At 43.9% G+C, this 19640-nt stretch overlaps 1 protein-coding gene across 1 annotated transcript in view; it reads right to left on the minus strand.

Moving 5' to 3' along the window:
* Positions 1–1665: 1665 nt before the first annotated feature.
* The window catches only part of Rbsn (rabenosyn, RAB effector), a 33255-nt gene continuing 15280 nt past the window's right edge, over positions 1666–19640 (minus strand). The window contains exons 8-12 of the mRNA XM_050160283.1: positions 19055–19125; positions 17637–17723; positions 16930–17032; positions 5850–5954; positions 1666–5164 (exon numbers count right to left, since the gene is read on the minus strand). Of these exons, the coding sequence (XP_050016240.1) occupies positions 4031–5164; positions 5850–5954; positions 16930–17032; positions 17637–17723; positions 19055–19125 (1500 nt within the window). The 3' untranslated portion in view covers positions 1666–4030. The remainder of the gene's footprint in view (positions 5165–5849; positions 5955–16929; positions 17033–17636; positions 17724–19054; positions 19126–19640) is intronic.

Below are 19640 nucleotides of genomic sequence, written 5' to 3' on the forward strand. Positions count from 1 at the left end.
TCGGGAGGCGTCTCCCGGCGGGCCGCGCAGCCGCAAAGCGGCCTGGGACTTGTAGTCCCGACCGGGCTTGCAACCGTTCCCGCTCTGAAGTCAACTGGTCGGTTTGTCCTTGTGGAAACCAAGTGTCCTCTCCCAAGATCTCCAGTTCTGAAATGAAGCTCGACTGAGAAGTCCTATTGAGTCATAAAAACTGATTTGCAATGGAGGAAATAACGTGACTTGCTCTGTCGCGTCCGGGTTGGCTCTGAAGGACTCTGCTCAGAAGATATGACAGATACTTCACTCTAGGAGTCAACAACCAATGTCACTCTGCGCTGTAACGTTTTAAAGATTTTTTTCTTTTTGTTTTTTCGAGACAGGGTTTCTCTGTAGCTTTGGAGTCTGGCCTGAAACTAGCTCTTGTAGAAAAGATTTATTTTTATCTTGGCGTCTTGCGTGTGTTTTGTTTATGCATTACGTGCATGCAGTGCCCACAAAGGCCAGAAGGGGGCGTGAAACTGGCGTTACAATGGTTATGAGCAGCTGGAAACTGAATCCTGGTCCTCTCCAAGAGCAGCAACTGCTCTTAACTGCTGAGCCATTTTTCCAGTCCCTCATACTGTAATTTTTATCATTGTTTATAGGTGAAATGGGTTTTTCTTCAGACTTCCCAAGATTTTTCCTTTGTGCTTAGCTTATGAAGTTTGAGATATGCAGAGTATAATTTTAGTATTTGTCCTGCTTTGTGTTCTCTGAGCATCCTGGCTATTTGGCTTCCAGGTTATCATTCAGTTTTTGGTTTTCGGTTGAGACAGAAGTCCTGATCCTCCTGTCTCTGCAGACTCCCAAGTGCTGGAATTATAGGCATGAGTTTTATATGTTTTAATTCAAACTCTAAGTTCTTTCCCCACCCCCACCCCATTTTAAACTTTGCTTTTTACATTTCCACTGACTTCCATAGCTTTGTAGATGAACTTCCTACTGATAAGCATATTACAGCATGTTCCATTTGTTAATCCTTTATTTCTAATACTTTCTTTCCATACTTAGTGTTTTTACTTCTGCTCACATTATCCAACTGCTCTGGGGGTGTCCTATGAACACATGGAGGCTGGAGGAAGACAAGTTTCCTTGAGACAAGTATCCAGTTCTATTTCTTCCTGTTTCCTATTACTTTGCAACACAGGATTTGAGTTTGATCCTCAGAACCCACAAAAGTGTTGAGCATGATGACATGCATTTGTAATCCCAGTGTTGGGGAGGGGAAGACAAAAGGATCTTTGGGCCTCGCTGACCAGCCAGTCTAGCCTAATTGGACAGTTTTAGGATGAGAAACTCTGCCTAAAAGAAAGCAGATGGAGACCAGGCAGTGGTGGCACACACCTTTAATCCCAGCACTTGGGAGGCAGAGGCAGACAGATTTCTGTGAGTTCGAGGCCAGCCTGGTCTACAGAGCGAGTTTCAGGACAGGCTCCAAAGCTACAGAGAAACCCTGTCTTGAAAAACAAAAACAAAAACAAAACAAAAAAAAAGAAGGTAGATGACTTTCCTAAGGCTGATTACCCAAGGTTGTCCTCTGGCCTCCATGTGCACATATGAACACGTGTGCATGCACACACACACACACACACACACACACACACACTACCAAAGGGGGTTGGAGGGATGTTTTAAGCACATATACACTGAGCAACAAAATGTCATTTCTTTAATAAAAGACTCATATACATGTTATTTTATTTTTTAATAAAAGCCTGATACAAGGCCCAGTGTAGTGCATGCACATCAATGGCCATCAAGCTGACAGTCACCATGATTACCAACACATCATGTTCCTCTAGTTGGCCTAGTACAGAGACCAAATCCTCAATTCAAATCAAATGACCTAGCTATGCCACATGGCTCATGATGACTTAGAAAGACATTTTAGCATCTGACGACAAAGACATGATGAGCAGTAAGTGCAGTGAGTGGGGCTCCAGTTCCTTAGTGTGTTAGGAGGGGCAAAGCCAGAAGCCCTTCCGCAGATGAAACTGACCTCCGTCTAGGGGGTGTGCCAACTCCCTCTCAAGGACGTGCTCCGTCACTGAAGCACCTCTGAAATCATGAAGGGTTCACATGAGGTATCCTGTGTAGCTATGCTCACAGGCAATCCCCCTCTGCAAACCAACCTTGACCTACATAAATTCTAGAAAGTGATAGAGTCTCCCCTGTCATGTCTGACTTAGAGATATGGCCAAAGAGGAATTCAAAGAGAAACTCAGTGAAACCTCTGGCATGCGTTTACTTGGTGCACTACTCAGTGAGTTGAGATTTAAAAGCATTAGTTTTTCTCCACGCTCTCAGCCACAGACCGCTCCCTGCAGGTGAGTTCATTTAGTGAGTCACCAGCTAATTAAGAAGCCCTGTCTCATGAGAAAAGCAATGTCTACAGCCATACCAGTCTGAACACCTGATCTATGTCAGGAAAAGTAGTGGTGGGAACCCGTATTCAGCTTCACTCTGTGTTGAGCTGCCTCCTCTTTGATCAGACAAGGCAGTCCAAGCAGGGTAGATATCCTGGACATGCCTAGAACCCTAGGGCAACAGCATCTAGAGCCTGGGCCTTAAGAAGAGAAGAAGAGGACTGCCCCAGGAAACATGGGTCCAGGTTGCCCACCTCTCAGAACAGCCGGTGACACCAACAGAGCTGGCAATACACTCACAGGTCAGTAAACACGTGCTGTTGACAGAACCCAAAGGGTCCTCCATTACCCTCCCCCTTCAGCCCTTCCCACATCCCCAAACAGGACTTCCTACCCAGTCAAAGCCCCAACAGGTACTAATGAACAGCTGCCAAAACAAAGTTCTTTGCATCCAGATGCCACTCTTACCGCCAAGATGGCTTTTCACCAGAATGTTACGGAAGAATTTCAGCTCATGTGCCAATCACCAACAGAAGCCTTGGCTAAGGCAGAAAGGGACTAGTGGTCAGTTACTGACCATTAACTAAAGAGTATCACTGGAGAGAGTATGCAAAGCTGAGCACACCAGGCATCTGTCAACCCCTCTGTTCCTGTAAACTAAGCACTAAGCTACGTAACTTCCCTTTCTGTCCCTATCAGAGTTCAAGTACTTCAGGGCTGTGGAATGATCAGAGGCTGTGCATCAAATATTTCTGTTTCTCAGTACTCAAAGCAGTAAGAAAACACCTGCCCAGTTTCCCAGGTCAGGATGAACCACAGTGAAGAAGGCTGACTGGGGAGCTGACTCAGAATTCCATCTGATGCCAATACTCCACAAAAGCTTTCTGGTCAGATTCCCAAATCACACCACAGGCCCTTCAATATAACCTTTGGTCATTCCGCCAAAGCCCTGGAAAGAGGTTTCCATGGACAGACAACTGTTCAGGTAGAAACTTCTCCAAACCATAACATCCACCAAAAAGCCTATCTCATAATCAAGCTCACAGTGACACCCCTGCACTTGGATACTGTCCTTTCTTTAACCAGGAGGGGACAATACTCACAACATCCCCACCATCCACAGAGAGGCACTGGTCGCCTTGGGTCCAGACCTCCCTTCATAGCAGCTTCTCCCTAAGTGTTCAGGGGACAGCCCCAGCAAGAAGGCGGTGAAAGGGAGCAGCCAGACTAGGACAGACTCCTGCCAGAGCCCCTACCTGTCTTGGCTACAGGAAGGGGCCCACCAAGGGCTGACCTATAATACTGCATCATGACCAAGAACAGTCAGCAGAAAAGAGACCAAGGTGCCCAGGAGACCTTTCTACCTTGGCCCAACAGAGCTGCACTGAGCTGTATCTCAGAAATAAAATGGTAAAGTTCCCTGAAAAGGGAATGCTTTGTTAAAAAAATAATACAGAAAAACCAGCAAGCGAGTGCTGATTTGTTTCCTGTTTTTGTTCAACTGTAGTGGAAATGCCTCACAGTGCACAGCAACAAGAGACTACTGCTCCCCACCTCACTGTTGGCATCATTAGATGCCCACCCTTCTCCTCCTCCCTCTTGGTACCCTGCTGCCCAAGACTTTGCCCGGTACTGGCCCACTGCCGTCAGTTAGGGCCCCCCTTTTGCTTAGCCAGGGTACACTTCAGCTCCCGAAGGTTCTCAGTCAGCACCTCAACCTCGTCCATTCGACCACACTGCTTGGCATCAAAAATATAAGCCTTGATGTTGTCAATCTGCTGTAGGAGCAGCTCCTCTTCGATGTGCTCCTCAGCCTCCGTGCCACTGTCACTGTCCACCTCAAAGGGGTTGGTGCAGGGGCACTCTTCAAAAGGATTTCCAGGGGCAGGTGGGCTGGCAGGCCTGGGATGCTCATCCTCATCAAAGGGGTTGGGTGCTGGACTGTTTGGGTCAGTGAAGGGATTGCCTGCCCCCAACTCTGCCACCTCCTCTTCCTCGGCATCTTCCTCAAAAGGATTGTATTCTCTGGTGACAGCAGCTGAGGGGCTCAGGAAAGTTTCTGTAGCAGCAGGGCTGGCAGCATCCTCTGCAGGGCTGGAGAAGTCTTCTTCATCAAACGGGTTGAGAGAGGTCTTTTCACTTTGCTGTGGTACGGTGCTCTGGCTAAGCGCTGGGGGTCCAGACCACAAGCGGATGGGTGCTAAAGCGCAGCCAGGTGAAAGGGTCCCGGGAGCAGCGCTGCCCGGAACTGGGGAGGAGTCCTGATCTAAGGCATAGGCAAGATCACTGTGAGGCGCTTGGCTGGGCTCCAGCTGGAAGGGGACGACTTCTCGGAGGTCTAGAGCACGAGTCCGTGGGTGCACGGACGCCGCCAGGAACTGCTCTTGCTCTCGTTCCAGCTCCCGTTTGCGGAGCATCTGGAGCTGCTCTCGTTGCAGCTCCTCCTCCTCAGCCTGCCTCCGGGACAGCTCAATGGCCTTCTCAGTCTGCTGCTGGTCGTACTCATCCTGCAGCTGCCGCAGGTTTTCCTGAAGTGTGCGCACCTCATCTGTGCGGCCTGCAGCCTTGGCCTGCCTGATGAAGGATGTAATGTTGTAGATCTGTTGGAGGAGAGGGTCAGGGTCTTCACTCTGTCCCTGACCTTCTGACAGTGGGAGCCAGCCCTCAGCTTTTCGCAAGGGGGCAGGGATGCCTCGGAGAGACCTCACTTCCCCATTGGCTGCACGAGATGCCAAACCACTCTGTCTTTCCTCGAGCTTCCGTCGGGACTCCAGAGCAGCCTGCAGAGACAGCACACACCACCAGGGTCACCATGGTCACCTGTCCATCACCCTCCATGGGCCCCACAACACTAAGATAATTCAACTGCTGAAACAGGTAGTCACAGAAGGGCAGGTTTAGATTTGCAAAAATAAAACATAAGTTGAGATTTCCTCCAACTCAGTTTCACTGGTTGTACACTTTTCTTAAACTTTCAAAGACTGGCGCCTTTATTTACATAAGGTTAGCATTTCAGATGATACTAGAGTACACATAGTTTTCTGTTTGCATTTTGTTTTTTGTGGTGCTGGGGATAGAACCAGGGCCTTGAGCATGCTAAGCAAGCATTCTATTACTGAGCTATGAAACAGCGCCCTCATTTGCTTACAAATGACACGGCCTCACTATGTAGCCCAGGCTGGGCTGGAACTTAAAGAACTCCTTTCTCAGCCCCCTGAGGGCTGGGATCCAGGCATGTACCACTACACCTGCTCTTTTCTGTTTAACTGCACATTATAAGGTCTTCTGGAACAGAGGGAGAATTGCCAGTCCCTGTGGTGGTCTAGGCAGGAGAGCATCAACAGGAAAAACAACTATTTTTCTAAGGCCACAACAGAAGGCAGCTTGAAAAGGAGATTCAGCAGCAGAGGGGTGGGGTAAGAGAGCAGGGAGGCAACAGCTACTGGGTGACTGGGTGCCATGTACCTGTCTCTCCATGGTCCTCTTCTGTTCCAAGTCCTGCTTCCTCTTCTTTTTTAGTTCTTCAAACTGTTCTTTGGTTGGCAGTGACATCAAACCCAGTAATTTTTCCTGTAGGAGAGTAACAGATAATTCTACACTTAAGTGGTTTCTTTGGGGGCGGGGGTGGCTGGGCCTTAAACCTTATACATTTAAGCTAAGCCACTCCACCCACTGACAGGAAGGACACTGTTTGGCTAGGGGCTTCACCCCAGCTCCTGGCATAAGCCCCCTCCCCTGGGAGTTGCCTCAATCCAAACTCCACCTCCAAGAAAGCCCACAAATGGTGACCCCTCCTGGGGGGGGGGCAAGACCATTCCCACAGGCTATTTAAACTACTTCCCAGAGAATGAACTGGTGGTATCCTAGTTTTCCATAGTCTTTCCGTTCTCTGTTTCTCCACTCCGTGTTTTCCCGTGGGGTCACCCAGGACTGCTGGCACCCATTAAACCTGGACATCTTTTAATTTGGTCTGATATGGTTTGATTTGGATTATTGCATCAGCAGAGAGGTTTGTTGGTTTGAAAAATACTTAATGCACTCATGCTAATTGGCAGGCACCTTTCAGATGTGTAGGGATAAGTCCAGCCCCTTAGGGGGCATGTTCACCTCGGGCTAATGTTTACCTATAAATCTGGCGAGCCTGCTCCCAGCCGCCCCTTCTGCTTTCCTGGTCTCCATGGGAACGGTGGTTCTGTAAGTCTATTTCCCCATTAAAGCTGTATATATTTTTACAATCTGTCTGCATTCATTTACGCCGTTACATTTTGGCGTCCAACATCAGGCTATTTTGCCCCCGCCCTGGCACGGGGGGGGGGGGGCACAAGCTCGATCTTTCCCAGCCTTTGCGAGCAAGATTAGCTACTGGAGCTCGGGAAGCGCAATTGGACTCAAGCGCGTAGCCCGCTAGCTAACACAGCACGCTCCCGGGTGCCCGTTTTTTAGTTCGTGACTAGGGCCCCAGTACCAAGTCCGAGATACACTAGGCCACAAAGGCCCATTCCGCCCCGCCTGCTCGCCGAAGCAATTAACCCCTCCCCGCCTGCCTTGGCTAGTTTGCAGTGGAACCCCGCTGCCTGAATTAGCGGAAGCTCAAGTACCTGCGGTTTTGCAACAAAAGCCGCCACAGCAGCAGATTTGGTCTAAAAGTGACCCCTTCCGAGACCACTCTAACTCCTCAGACAGAACAATAACTTTCGGTTTTGAGTTGTTTCAGACTGGCTCTGGCTTCGGCCACGTGGACTCAAGTGCATTTCTTTCGCCACCACTGGCAGGAACCGGTCATTGCAGGTAAAAAATTTTCTTTTATAAATAAAATGTCTGAAAACGTTACCATTCAAGACTTGAACAGTTTTTTTGATTGTACCATGTGGGAGATTTTACAAGAGGTGTCTGTCACCCCACATCTATGGATCCTTCTGGGATTCGTAGTTTTCCTTGGCACTATATAGTTTGATAATAGAAAAATGATAGTCTTTAAAAGACGAATCAAGGATTATTAAGGCAGAGGTTGAACGCTTAAAAACAATTGAGAATGACAACAATCTTCTCAAGAATCAGTTTGAAGTTCTCCAGGAAGAGAACAGATCTTTGTTTAACATGACTCGATCAACTGAGCAAAATTTAGAAAAGGTACAGGCTGATGTTAAGGAGAAATTCATTACTATGGAAGAGGGAACAGCTGATTTGGATTGTAAGCTTCAGTCCCTTTCTGTAGGAACTGAAACATTAACTGAGAGAATCAAAACTGCTGAATGTGACAATTGGATTTTGTCTAAAGCTTATGACAGATTGGCGGAAAGATTGTCAATACAAGAAGGCACGGTTTATGCCATAAAAATTATGTCCAAAGATGAGGTGTTATCTCTTATGGACAAACTTCATACTTTAGAATCCTCAATGAAGGCTTTGGAACATAATTCTGGACAGGAGATTCAGACATTGTAGAAGGCAATGGTGAATAAAATTGAAAAGATTGAGGAATTTCTAAATTCTGATGAAGAAGAGCAAAGGGTAGAAAAGCAAATTTTAACTACATCTGTGGGTAAATCTCTCTGGGACAGTTTCCACAGAGCTCTACCTACAGCTCTACCTGCCTTTCCAGTAATAACAACAGAGAAGGTGATTGGTTCCAGAAACCCTAGGGTCATCAAGGAAGATACATGGGAGCCTGTCCGTATGAATGATCTCTTTATTAAACAGGCTGTCATGACTTTTGGGATGCACGCCTCTTTTGTAAAAGAGATGCTAAAATCTTGGGCCACGACAAGCAGAGCAACGCCCTCGGACTGGCTCCAGCTGAGCTCTGCGGTACTTGAGAGTGGACCGCAATTGAAAGGGAAATGCTTATTCAGGCAAGAGGCTAGACTTTTAGAACAGCAAGAAAAGGCGAAGGGAAGTGACATTTCCCTAGACAAGATTCTAAGTGAAGGGCTCTTTTCCGACCCTCAGGAACAAGCTAATTTGGATGAAAACACACTCTCCATGTGTACTACAGCAGCATTAAGGGCTTGGGACAGGGTACAAGACCCAGGACAGAGAATGGAATCATTTGTCACAGTTAAACAGGGTCAGAGAGAACCCTTTGGTGATTTTTCACAAAGACTAACTAAGGCTGTACAAATAGGGATATCTGACCCAGAAGCAAGACGTATAATGATTGAGTCTTTGGCTTATGGAAATGCAAATGTGGAAAGCAAAAGGATTTTGGGGCCTTTAAAGCCCAGATCAGCACACTTGGAAGAATGGGTCTTGCATACACTGGATGTTGATACATTTGATTATGGCACTGAAGCATGGGTAGAAGAAGCAATTTCCAATGGTAAAAGGAGACACCAGAATACCAAATGTTTTAATTGTGGCAAAATGGGTCATATGAAAAGGAATTGTAAACAATGGATCTTCAGAAATAATAATAATGCATCTTCTAGAAATAACAGAAATAGGAGGACTCAGCCTTCAGGTTTATGTAGAAGATGTGGAAAAGGTAGACATTGGACGAATGAATGCAGGTCTACAAGAGATAGACAAGGCAACCTGATACAGACGGGAAACGTGAGAGGGGGGGCCTCACAGGCCCCCATGGCAAACATGGTTCAGTCATTTCCAGTTTCTGCAGAGAACGTGCCTCGTCAGGACAATTAGGAAACCTCATGCCTACTGTTACAAACGATAATGAGCAGAAAGATGAGTTACGTGTGTTTTGGCAAACTTCTATAAATGATCAAAGACCTAAGCTGAGAGTGTGTGTAAATGGCATTTTTATTACTGGCCTGCTGGACACAGGTGCTGATGTAAGTATCATTACCCCAGAATCTTGGCATCCGTATTGGCCTCTTCAGAATGTAAATGTTCAGCTCCTGGGAATTGGAACCCTATCTCGAGTAAGACAGAGCACAAGATGGGTTGAATGTATAGGGCCTGAGGGACAAATAGGAAAATTAAGGCCATATGTAGCCAATATTGCAATGAATTTATGGGGTCGTGACCTATTACAACAATGGAATACCCAAATTAACATTCCTGCTACTTCTAGAGCCTATATTTCTGAGAATAATATTAAAAGATATTACAAACGGAGAAAACCGGCCATTCGGGCCATACAAGAACAAGTAATTGAAGCCCCTTCAGAGATACCAACAGCCTTGCCTCTAAAATGGTTGACTGAGAAACCAATATGGACAAAGCAATGGCCTCTAGCTGAGGAAAAGTTACAGGCTTTAGAACAGCTGGTACAAGAGCAATTAGATGCTGGACATATAGAAGAATCTACCAGCCCTTGGAATTCTCCTGTATTTGTGGTTAAGAAAAAATCAGGTAAATGGAGAATGGTGACAGATCTCAGAGCTATCAACAAGGTTATTCAACCTATGGGTCCTCTGCAATCTGGAATCCCTTTGCCCTCTTTATTACCAAAAGGATGGCCTCTTATAGTTATTGATTTAAAGGATTGTTTTTTCACCATACCTTTACAAAAAGAAGATAGAGAAAAATTTGCCTTCACGGTGCCTACTTACAACAATTCTCAACCTTCCAAGAGGTACCACTGGGCCGTCCTCCCCCAGGGTATGTTAAATAGCCCCTCCTTGTGCCAATATTTTGTGAACCAACCATTGCAAATAATACGCAAGAAATTTCCCAAATCTATAATATACCACTACATGGACGACATCTTGTTATCCGATTCAAACATGGATACCTTGAACAGACTGTTTGAAGAAATAAAGATACTTTTACCTAAATGGGGATTGCAAATTGCTCCTGAGAAGATACAGAAGGGAGATTCTGTTAATTATTTAGGTTATAAAATAGGTTTGCAAAAAATTAAGACACAAAAGGCACAAATTAGGAGAGATCGCCTACAGACTCTTAATGACTTTCAAAGACTGTTAGGAGACATTTCCAGTCTACGACCAGCTGTTGGGATAACACCTGATCTAATAATTCATTTGAACAAAACCTTGGAAGGTGATAAAGACTTAAACAGTCCCAGAGAATTAACAGCTGAAGCAGAAAAGGAACTGACAATAATTGAGGAAAAATTACAACAGGCACATGTGGACAGGGTGAATCCAGAGCTCGATTGTATTCTCGTCATATTACCATCCAAAATTTCTCCTACAGGAATTTTAATGCAGAGAGATGATATTATCTTGGAATGGATCTTTTTACCACATAAACCAAGTAAAAAACTGAAAACTTATGTGGAAAAAGTCTCTGAGTTAATTATAAAAGGCAAGCTGAGACTTCGTCAACTAGCAGGCATAGACCCAGCAGAAATTATAGTGCCTTTCACTGCTGATGAACTAAAGAAATTATGGGAAGATAATGAAACATGGCAAAGAGCTTGTGCTAATTTTTTGGGAGACATTAATAACAACTATCCAAAAAGCAAGAGGCTTAACTTCATAAAGAGAACTTCTTGGATCCTTCCTCGAATCGTCCGTGATGCTCCAATAACTGGAGCCCGTACATTCTATACTGATGCCAATAAAACAGGGAAGGCAGGTTACAAATCGGAAGACTTGGGTAAGGTGGAACAAAGTCCTTATGATTCTGTCCAGAAGGCAGAATTATATGCCATTCTTATGGTGCTAAGGGATTTTAGAGAACCTATTAATATAGTTACTGATTCACAATACGCAGAAAGAGTTATTTTACATATTGAAACTGCTGAATTTATACCTGATGATACAGAACTAACCTCATTGTTTATCCAGGTTCAAGATTTGATCAGGAACAGGCTTTGCCCTATGTACATAACACACATCCGATCCCATACGGGTCTGCCAGGTCCTCTAGCACAAGGTAATGCAGAAATTGATCAATTATTGATTGGTAGTGTGCTACAAGCCTCTGAATTTCATAAAAAACATCATGTTAATAGCAAAGGTTTGAAGAAAGAGTTTTCTATCACATGGCAACAAGCTAAGGAGATTGTAAAGAAATGCCCTACTTGCTCTTTCTATAACCAAACGCCACTGCCTGCAGGGGCTAATCCAAAGGGCACCCAAAGGAATGAAATCTGGCAGATGGATGTGTTTCACTTTGCAGAATTTGGCAAATTGAAGTATGTTCACCACACCATTGACACTTATTCAGGCTTTCAGTGGGCAACTGCTTTAAGTTCAGAAAAAGCTGATTCAGTAATCACTCATTTATTAGAAGTCATGGCTATCATGGGTATACCTACACAAATAAAGACAGATAATGGTCCTGCTTATGCCTCTAGGAAAATGAAACGGTTTTTTGACTATTACAATATCAAGCATGTTACAGGTATACCATACAATCCTACAGGTCAAGCAGTCATAGAAAGATCAAATCGAACTATAAAGGATATGTTGAATAAACAGAAAGGGGTGGAAAACACCCCCAGAAATAGGTTACATAATGCTTTGTTAACCTTGAATTTTCTTAACGCTAATGAGAAGGGGACAACGGCTGCAGAAAGACATTGGATAATGGAAAAGTCTACTGAACTAAATCAACCAGTTTATTTCAAGGATGTGCTGACCTCGCAATGGAAGCCAGGAGATGTGCTGCGTTGGGGAAGGGGTTTTGCTCTTATCTCCACAGGTGAGGAACAATTGTGGATACCGTCAAAATTAATAAAGGTTCGGTTTGAAGAAGAGAAGCCACTTGGAAAAGATAAATAGTAATTCATTCACAAGGATGGCGAGCATACTGATGGTAAGAAATACAGATAGGTTGGGGGCAGGGTTCTTATCTCCACAGGAAAATACTCATCTTCAAAGAAATTAAAGGACCCTGAATATTTAATTACTGATGGATGGACACATTTTCTAAGTATTAATTTATATATATATATATGTCTTATTAAACATTTCTTTATAAATATGTAGAGCTGGTTTTGGAGTTGGACTATGGTTCAGTCCCTCTTCAATCCCAAGCCTGTTGATAAGAGATATTTCAGAGTTTCTGTCTCAGGTCAGGAGCCATGAAATGGGACAGAATAAGAATAATTATGTACTTGATAAACTTTCTTTGCTTTTCCTCATATCTGTGTCTTTCTTTATATGTCAGTATATGTCCTTGTTGTTAATGTTTAAATTTCCCATAACAAACAACATTTTCCCTACAGTAATCTTTAAAGTTTCCAGGATGAAGATGGGGCCCCACGACATCAATTCAATCTGGTTTTTATGACGTCATGAATATTTTTTAAGCGCTAAAATTAGACCTGTTTTTTGGTACCAACTGCACGAGACAATTTCGAATGGTGCACATTTTTGACAACACAGGAACCCCTAAGAAGAACGTCGCCCCCATGTCAGCTAGAAGCAATTTTAGAGGATGACGTCCCCTCTCCCAACAGAGTTTGCCCTCAGGGTTAGGGACATCTTTTAGTGGTTGGTTTGGGGTTGAGGGGATGGGGAGATGTTTTATGGAATTAGGGGTATTTTCAAAGGGGGGGGGATTAACTGGTTTGATGGGATGATTGGTATTTGTGAATTACTGTTTTTAGAAAATTGTATTGGTACTGTTTCCTGTATATTGATATACTGAATATTGAATATGAGTGTTCCTACCTCTATTTTTGTATAAGAGTATGCTTATAACTTTGTCTATATTGTATTGATACATCTACCATATTACAATGTACATTTCTACCTCTGATACTATTTATATAACATTGTTTACATTTGATATGTAATGACATTGTTTACAGTTGAAGATCATTGTCTTCATATATTGCACAGTTGTTTATTCTTTTAGTCTTCAAGTTAGATAGATATTGAGAATTAATCAGGTCTTTTAGATACATAGAGATTATATTTAGTATAGATAGTATAATCTTCAGCCTCTTTGAAGAGCTGTAGAAAATGGCCTTTAATCTAACCTAGAATTCTGTGCCAACGAGACACAATTACTCCTGGCAATGCCACTCTACTTCCGAGAGAACGTTGAGCACCAAAAACACTCCACTGGGAGCTTGTCTTCTTGGCAGAACTGGCCTTTGGGTTAAGAAAAACCCATACCTCAACTTCTGACAATGAAACAGGATTGTCTTATCCTGCCAAGACAGGGTAGGATAGTTTTAAAAAAGTTCCTTGCCTTTAATAATGGTATGTCAGTTATGTTAGGCCTTAGCCAAAGTTGGTTGACTCAACATTGCAAACGAGACTTTGGGTGATTGCCTAGGTAGTCAGTTGTCTCGGTCAATTGTTGCACATTTTGGATATATCTTGTTTGTTAAGTAATATTTATTCCTTTCTCAGATCTTTGACGGAGTTGAAGATTATATAATTGTAGTTACTCTCTACATTATTTAGACTGCTTGAGATAGAATGTTTAGCAAAACTTTTGTTCTCAATATTGTTTGTTATATTTATTATTTGTTATTATTGTATATAGTTGTATTTGGTTTAGTTCTATCTTATTTAGACAAAAGGAGGAGATGTAGGGATAAGTCCAGCCCCTTAGGGGGCGTGTTTGCTTCGGGCTAATGTTTACCTATAAATCTGGCGAGCATGCTCCCAGCCGCCCCTTCTGCTTTCCTGGTCTCCATGGGAACAGTGGTTCTGTAAGTCTATTTCCCCATTAAAGCTGTATATATTTTTACAATCTGTCTGCATTCATTTACGCCGTTACACAGATGGACCCACCCTTTCCTCATGAGATGGTCACATCAGATCTCCAAGGATTCCTCAGGACTGTGCCAGTCTTTCCCTGATACCATCTACCTATATCCACCTAGACTCCAGCACTCCCTGTCACCTTTGTGCTTAATCACCAACCTCAGACCTCTCCCTATACTCCACACTAACTACCACGTGTGTAGTGATTGGTTGTTTACTCTTTGCCATGTGACCACTCTCTACCAATGGAAATAGCCCCTCCTGGAGGACTTTTACTTTTTTGGTGGGAAGGGGATGGATAAAATCTGTTGTGGGAGGTCCTTCCGCTCCTCCAGCCAATAGCCGATGAGATACCAGCCCATTGGGGCGTGGTCTCTCTCCCTTTAAAAAAGTGGCTACTTCCCTTCTCGCTCTCTTTGCTTCCTGCTCAGGTTCCAGCGACTAGACTTCTTCCTGATTGCGCAGAGGGCTGTTGTCTGGGACGGTTTTCTGTAAGTTTTTTCCCCTTTAAATAAATACTACCCTATTAATCATAATTCCAAACTGGTGTGGCATTGTTTGTGACTTACGCCTTCAAAAATCTTTTAGTTAAAAATTGATAAAATAGTTTCTATCTATGCTTATGTGGTTAAAAAGTATGCCATCGTTTTGGAATATAACAATGTAAAAGAATTTAATTAAGATAATTATCATATCTGTCAACCCAAATACCATATCCAATATTTTTTTATATTTTATTTACTTAACATTTTTTCATTGATTTTACATACTGACCACAGTTCCCCCCCCCTCTTCTAGGTCATGTCCCGCCATCTACATCCACCCATCCCTGCCTTGCAGTCCTCCTCCACTGTCTCCATTTAGAAAGGGGCAGGCCTCCATGGCCTTGAGCAAAGCATGGCCATCAAATTGAGGCTCCTCCCCTTGTGTCAAGAAGGCTGGGCAAGGTAATCAAGCATGGGGAGCAGGTTCCCAAAAGTCAGCTAACTGGCAGGAACTTGACGAGTCCTGATCTCACTGCTAGGAGCCTTACAAAGAGACCAAGCTACACAACTGTTACACACATGCAGAAGGCCTAAATCCATTCCATGGAGGCTCCCAAACTGTTGCTTCAGAGTCCATGAGCTCAGGTCAGTTGTCTCTGTGGGTTCCCATCATGACCCCTTGGCTTGTACAATCCCTCCTCCCTTTCTTCAGCAAGATTCCTGGAGCTCAGCCCAGTGCTTGGCTGTGGATCTCTGCATTTGCTTCCAACAGTTACTGGATAGAGTCTCTCTGGTGACAATTAGGGAAGTCACCATTCTGCTTACAGTAGATGGCCAGTTCAAGCACCCTCTCCACTATTGCTAGGAGTCTTAGCTGGGGTCATCCTTGTGGATTCCTGGGAGTTTCCCTAGCACCAAGTTTCTCTCTAACCCCAAAATAGCCCCTCCCATAGTTATATCTTCTTTGTTACTCTCCCCCTTCCTGTCCTGCCCCCAATCGGCCTCCTGCACCCAGCTCGCCCAAGTTCCCTCAAGCTCCCATCTTTGCATCTCGCCCTCCTGGAGGACTTTTAAAGTCATGAAACTTGAAACTGACAAGACTCAGGAAGCTCAGGAAACTTCCAGGACTCCTAGCTTTCCTCAGACCATCTAATCAGGAAACAACTGCCAGGGAGAGAGGAGTCTCCTTAGAGCTACTTCAACCAAATCACCCAGAGACTCCAACAATGCAGGGGACATAGAAGGTAGAAAAATGCAACTCAGATCTAGACACCAGGTTTAGTCTGCTCTAGAACCATTAGCCAATGGCCCAGAACGAGTCCCTGAGGAAGAAACATCACTTATTGATAATAGCAAAAACTTAGAATCCATCAACTCCCCAACGAAAATGAAATGGTTCAATAAAGGAGAGCAGACAGAGCCAAAGCAGCATTTAATGGCCAACAAAGCATAGAAGATTCAGTGATTAAAATGATTCAAATTTTCAGGTATGTGTGGAAGGGTAGTTCTTCCTTGTCCACCTGAATGGGTTTAGAATTGAAACACTCCTCTGGCTATGTCCATAAGGGTCTTTCCAAAAAAGTTTGAGGCAGGAAGACCCACTCTGGTGTGGATAGCTCTGTTCTATAAGCTGGGCTCCCTGACTGAATAAAAAGAGGTAGCTGGGCACCAGCACTCATCTGTCTATCTCCTGACTGCAGATATATGACCAGTTGCCTCAAACTCCTGCCACCATGACCAGCCCACCATGACAGATTAAAACGTCAAATAAAGTCTTCCTTAAATTTAAAGTATTTTTATCACAGCAATGAGACAACTAACGCAATGAACTAATTGTAAATATTGCATGTAAAAATGTAAATATAGAAAAAGAATTCAGAATGAAAATGTACCAGAATGAAGAACAATTGTATTGGAGGCATAGGATTAAAAGCTATTTTAAACACAAGAACTGGGGCTGCAAAGACGGCTCAGGGGTGAAGAGGACCTGAATTTGGTTCCCAGCTCCAACATGAGGCAGCTCACGACTGCCTGTCTCTCTGGACTCTGCAGCACAAGCACTTACATGTGCATCAACCCACATGCAGACACAAAACACACACAATCTAAAAGAAAATCTAAAAAACAGAACAATAATAGGCCTCCACACAAAATAAATACACACACAGCAAACAAATAACGTAAAATAAAAGGCAGGAAGCAGGAGGGAGACTAGCTGGGACGAAGTTGTTAGCAGGGATGGAGGCAGATGAGAGTGGGTAATGGGGGTGAATATGACCATGATAATTGTATGTGTGTATGAAGTTGTCAAAATGTTTAATAATTTTTAAAAAGTATCTTTACTTTTACCTGGGTTGCAGCTTTTTCTCCAAATGTAGCGTTCATAATTTTAAGAAATAATAAATGTACCAATAGAAAACAAGCAAGCCACACACTTAGGTTACCTTATAATAGCTTTACCTGCACAAATAGTGTAGCTGAGTATCTGATCATTCTCTGTAGTCGCACAGTGTTTGGATGTGGTGAAGGGTCCTGGTTCAAGCCCAAGGTTAAGATCTTCTTACTATATTGGGGAAAAAACGCATCAAGGTAATAGGTGCTGCCAGCCTCAAAACCAGAGTGACGTCTCTAGAGCTTCCAGGCTTCATACCACGAGGACGTGGAACAACCCAGAAGAAACTGAAGTGTTTCTCATACATAGCAAGGCCCACTCCTTCCCCCCTCTGACTTCTCTAACACAGGAAAGTTTGGCTTCACAGGTGAACACGGGGTGTGTCAATTAACAACCCATACTTTCATGCCTTGCTGTCACTGTCTTAAAATATTCAAGAGTGCAGCCACACAAAGAGCCTAGGAGGTTTCACAGGTAGTACAGCAGCTAGCTCTTATTTCTTTACTACTAATGAACATTAGAAATCTTTTTCTCTGGTCCTCTGCATGCTAGGAGAGTACTCTATTACTACCTACACCCCACCCCCAAATACTCCAAATCCTTAACCAGAAGTTACAGAGCTATAGCAGACAGCAAAGCAGGCAGCCTCCCCCTCCACTGTTCTGTCACCAGCAATCTAGAGAAGCCCAGAGCTGCTCCCCACCACTCACTGTTTGGTCAAAACACCATCTTCTTCCCATTAGCCAGAAGCAGAAACGTGCTCTAGCAACTTTACCTCAGAGCGTCTATTAGCTCATACACCTTCTGCACTTCCACTCGGAGGTCATTGGCATGCTCCAGACTGTAGGTTGTCTCCCCAGCACTAAGGAGAAATCATAAATGTTTGACCTAAGTTTCATGATTCCATCTGGAGAGCACAGTGTTTATGTCCTCAGACACAGGTGGTTAATTCTAAGGCATTTTAGATTTGTGGAGACAATGCAATAATGCCTCAAGCTATAGTAATCAAGCAGAAGCCATTTTTCTGTATATACATCTCAGGGACAGATCACTGACCAGGCCTCTTTTATTTTTTATGATTTATTTTACTATTTTTAGGTATGTGTATGGGTGAGTATATAGGCCTGTGGGAGCCAGAAGTGTCAGACCCCCTAGAGCGGAAGTTACAGGAGGTTGTGAGCCACCTGGCATAGGTGATGAATTTTGTTTTTCTTTTTAGGTGGAACCTTCTTGCTATGATGAATACCTCCGCTCCAGGAATCATGTCTCAGCCTCCAAAGTAACTAGCATTGAAAGATAACCATTTGGAAATGTGCTCAGCAATGGCTGTCCCCACTAGCCAGGGAAAATCACAGAATGTAGACATGCAGCACTAGCCATGGATGCATGAACCTCGCGCACACACACAAGAGCACACACACACCATAGAGATGCAGCACACAGTGAATAAATATGTAAGAAACAGGAGCCACAGAGTTAGCCCAGCTGTGGAGCAACAAAATTATAAAATGCCAGGACAAAGATCTATCCACACAGTTCTTTGGAATATAATTTTGTAGTTCCTCAAAAAGTTAAAAGCAGCCAGGCGGTGGCAGCGCACACCTTTAATCCCAGCACTCAGGAGGCAGAGGCAGGTGAATCTCTGTGAGTTTGAAGCCAGCCTGGTCTACAAGAGCTAGTTCCAGGACAGGCTCCAAAGGTGCACAAAGAAACACTGTCTCGAAAAAACAAAAAACAAACAAAAACAAAACAACACAACAACAACAAAAAACCAAATGGTAGTGACAATTGGACAACCCTGTGACTATGCTATCATAAACATCCTTGAACTATAAACTAAAAAGTATGTGAACCACACCTTAATTTTAGAAAAGAAACCTAAGATAGGCTACATTTTCCCAGTGCCTCTGTGTACCCATCTGTGCTCAAAACGAAAAGCCTATTATAAGCCTGACATTACAATGCACTGTTACAAAGCACCTTGGCAAGCTGGGCATGAGATGGGCTGCCCTTCCTCACCTATTTCCAAGTACTGCACTGAGCAGAGGCACAGAGCCTCCCCCACCCCCAAATCTGCTTTATCAGAATGGCCCTAAAATAAAAAACAAGTAAAAAGATTTCTGTCTCCACTTTCAATTAGTGAAGAATTAGCCTCTCCACCAATGAGTCAGAAAACAGAGGAGTGTGGCTTACTTTAAAGATGCTGCCATCCTGATGTATTCAGGAGCTTTCTGGTCAACTTTCTCCATGCAAAGTCGTAGTTTCTAAGAACAAAAGAGCAGACATGAGTGCTACGCTGAAGACAGAAACTCTGATCTCTATGTCAAGCTACACTAGAGATATAAGCAAAAGGCCCCCTTTAAAACAGTAGGGTTTTTGTTTTGTTTTGTTATTGTTAGTTTCCTTATGGATAGATACATTTTCTAAACAGAAAATCTTTCAGGAAGGAAAGAACACAGGGCCTTTAGACTAGGTGCTTTTGAGAGGCAGCCTCCCAGAGCACAGTGTGTCTATAGCGAAGAATAGTCAGTCACTGTGTTCTCTGCTAGGCGATGCCACCTAACACCAAGCTATCAGCACATGGCACTGCCAGGGTTCTCCTCAAAACAGTAGGTAAGTATGAATAATGGCTAGTTATGAAAAAGAGACACCAGTTTACGAACTCCATACAGGATGGAGGACAGCTATAGCTGCAGTCACCACTGATCTCACACCACCTCTGGCAGTCTCTCTCTCTCTCTCTCTCTCTCTCTCTCTCTCTCTCTCTCTCTCTCTCTCT

Source organism: Alexandromys fortis, unplaced genomic scaffold, assembly GCF_014885135.2.
Source record: "Alexandromys fortis isolate MF-2015 unplaced genomic scaffold, M_Fortis_MF-2015_v1.1 scaffold_111, whole genome shotgun sequence".
NCBI lineage: Eukaryota > Metazoa > Chordata > Mammalia > Rodentia > Cricetidae > Alexandromys > Alexandromys fortis.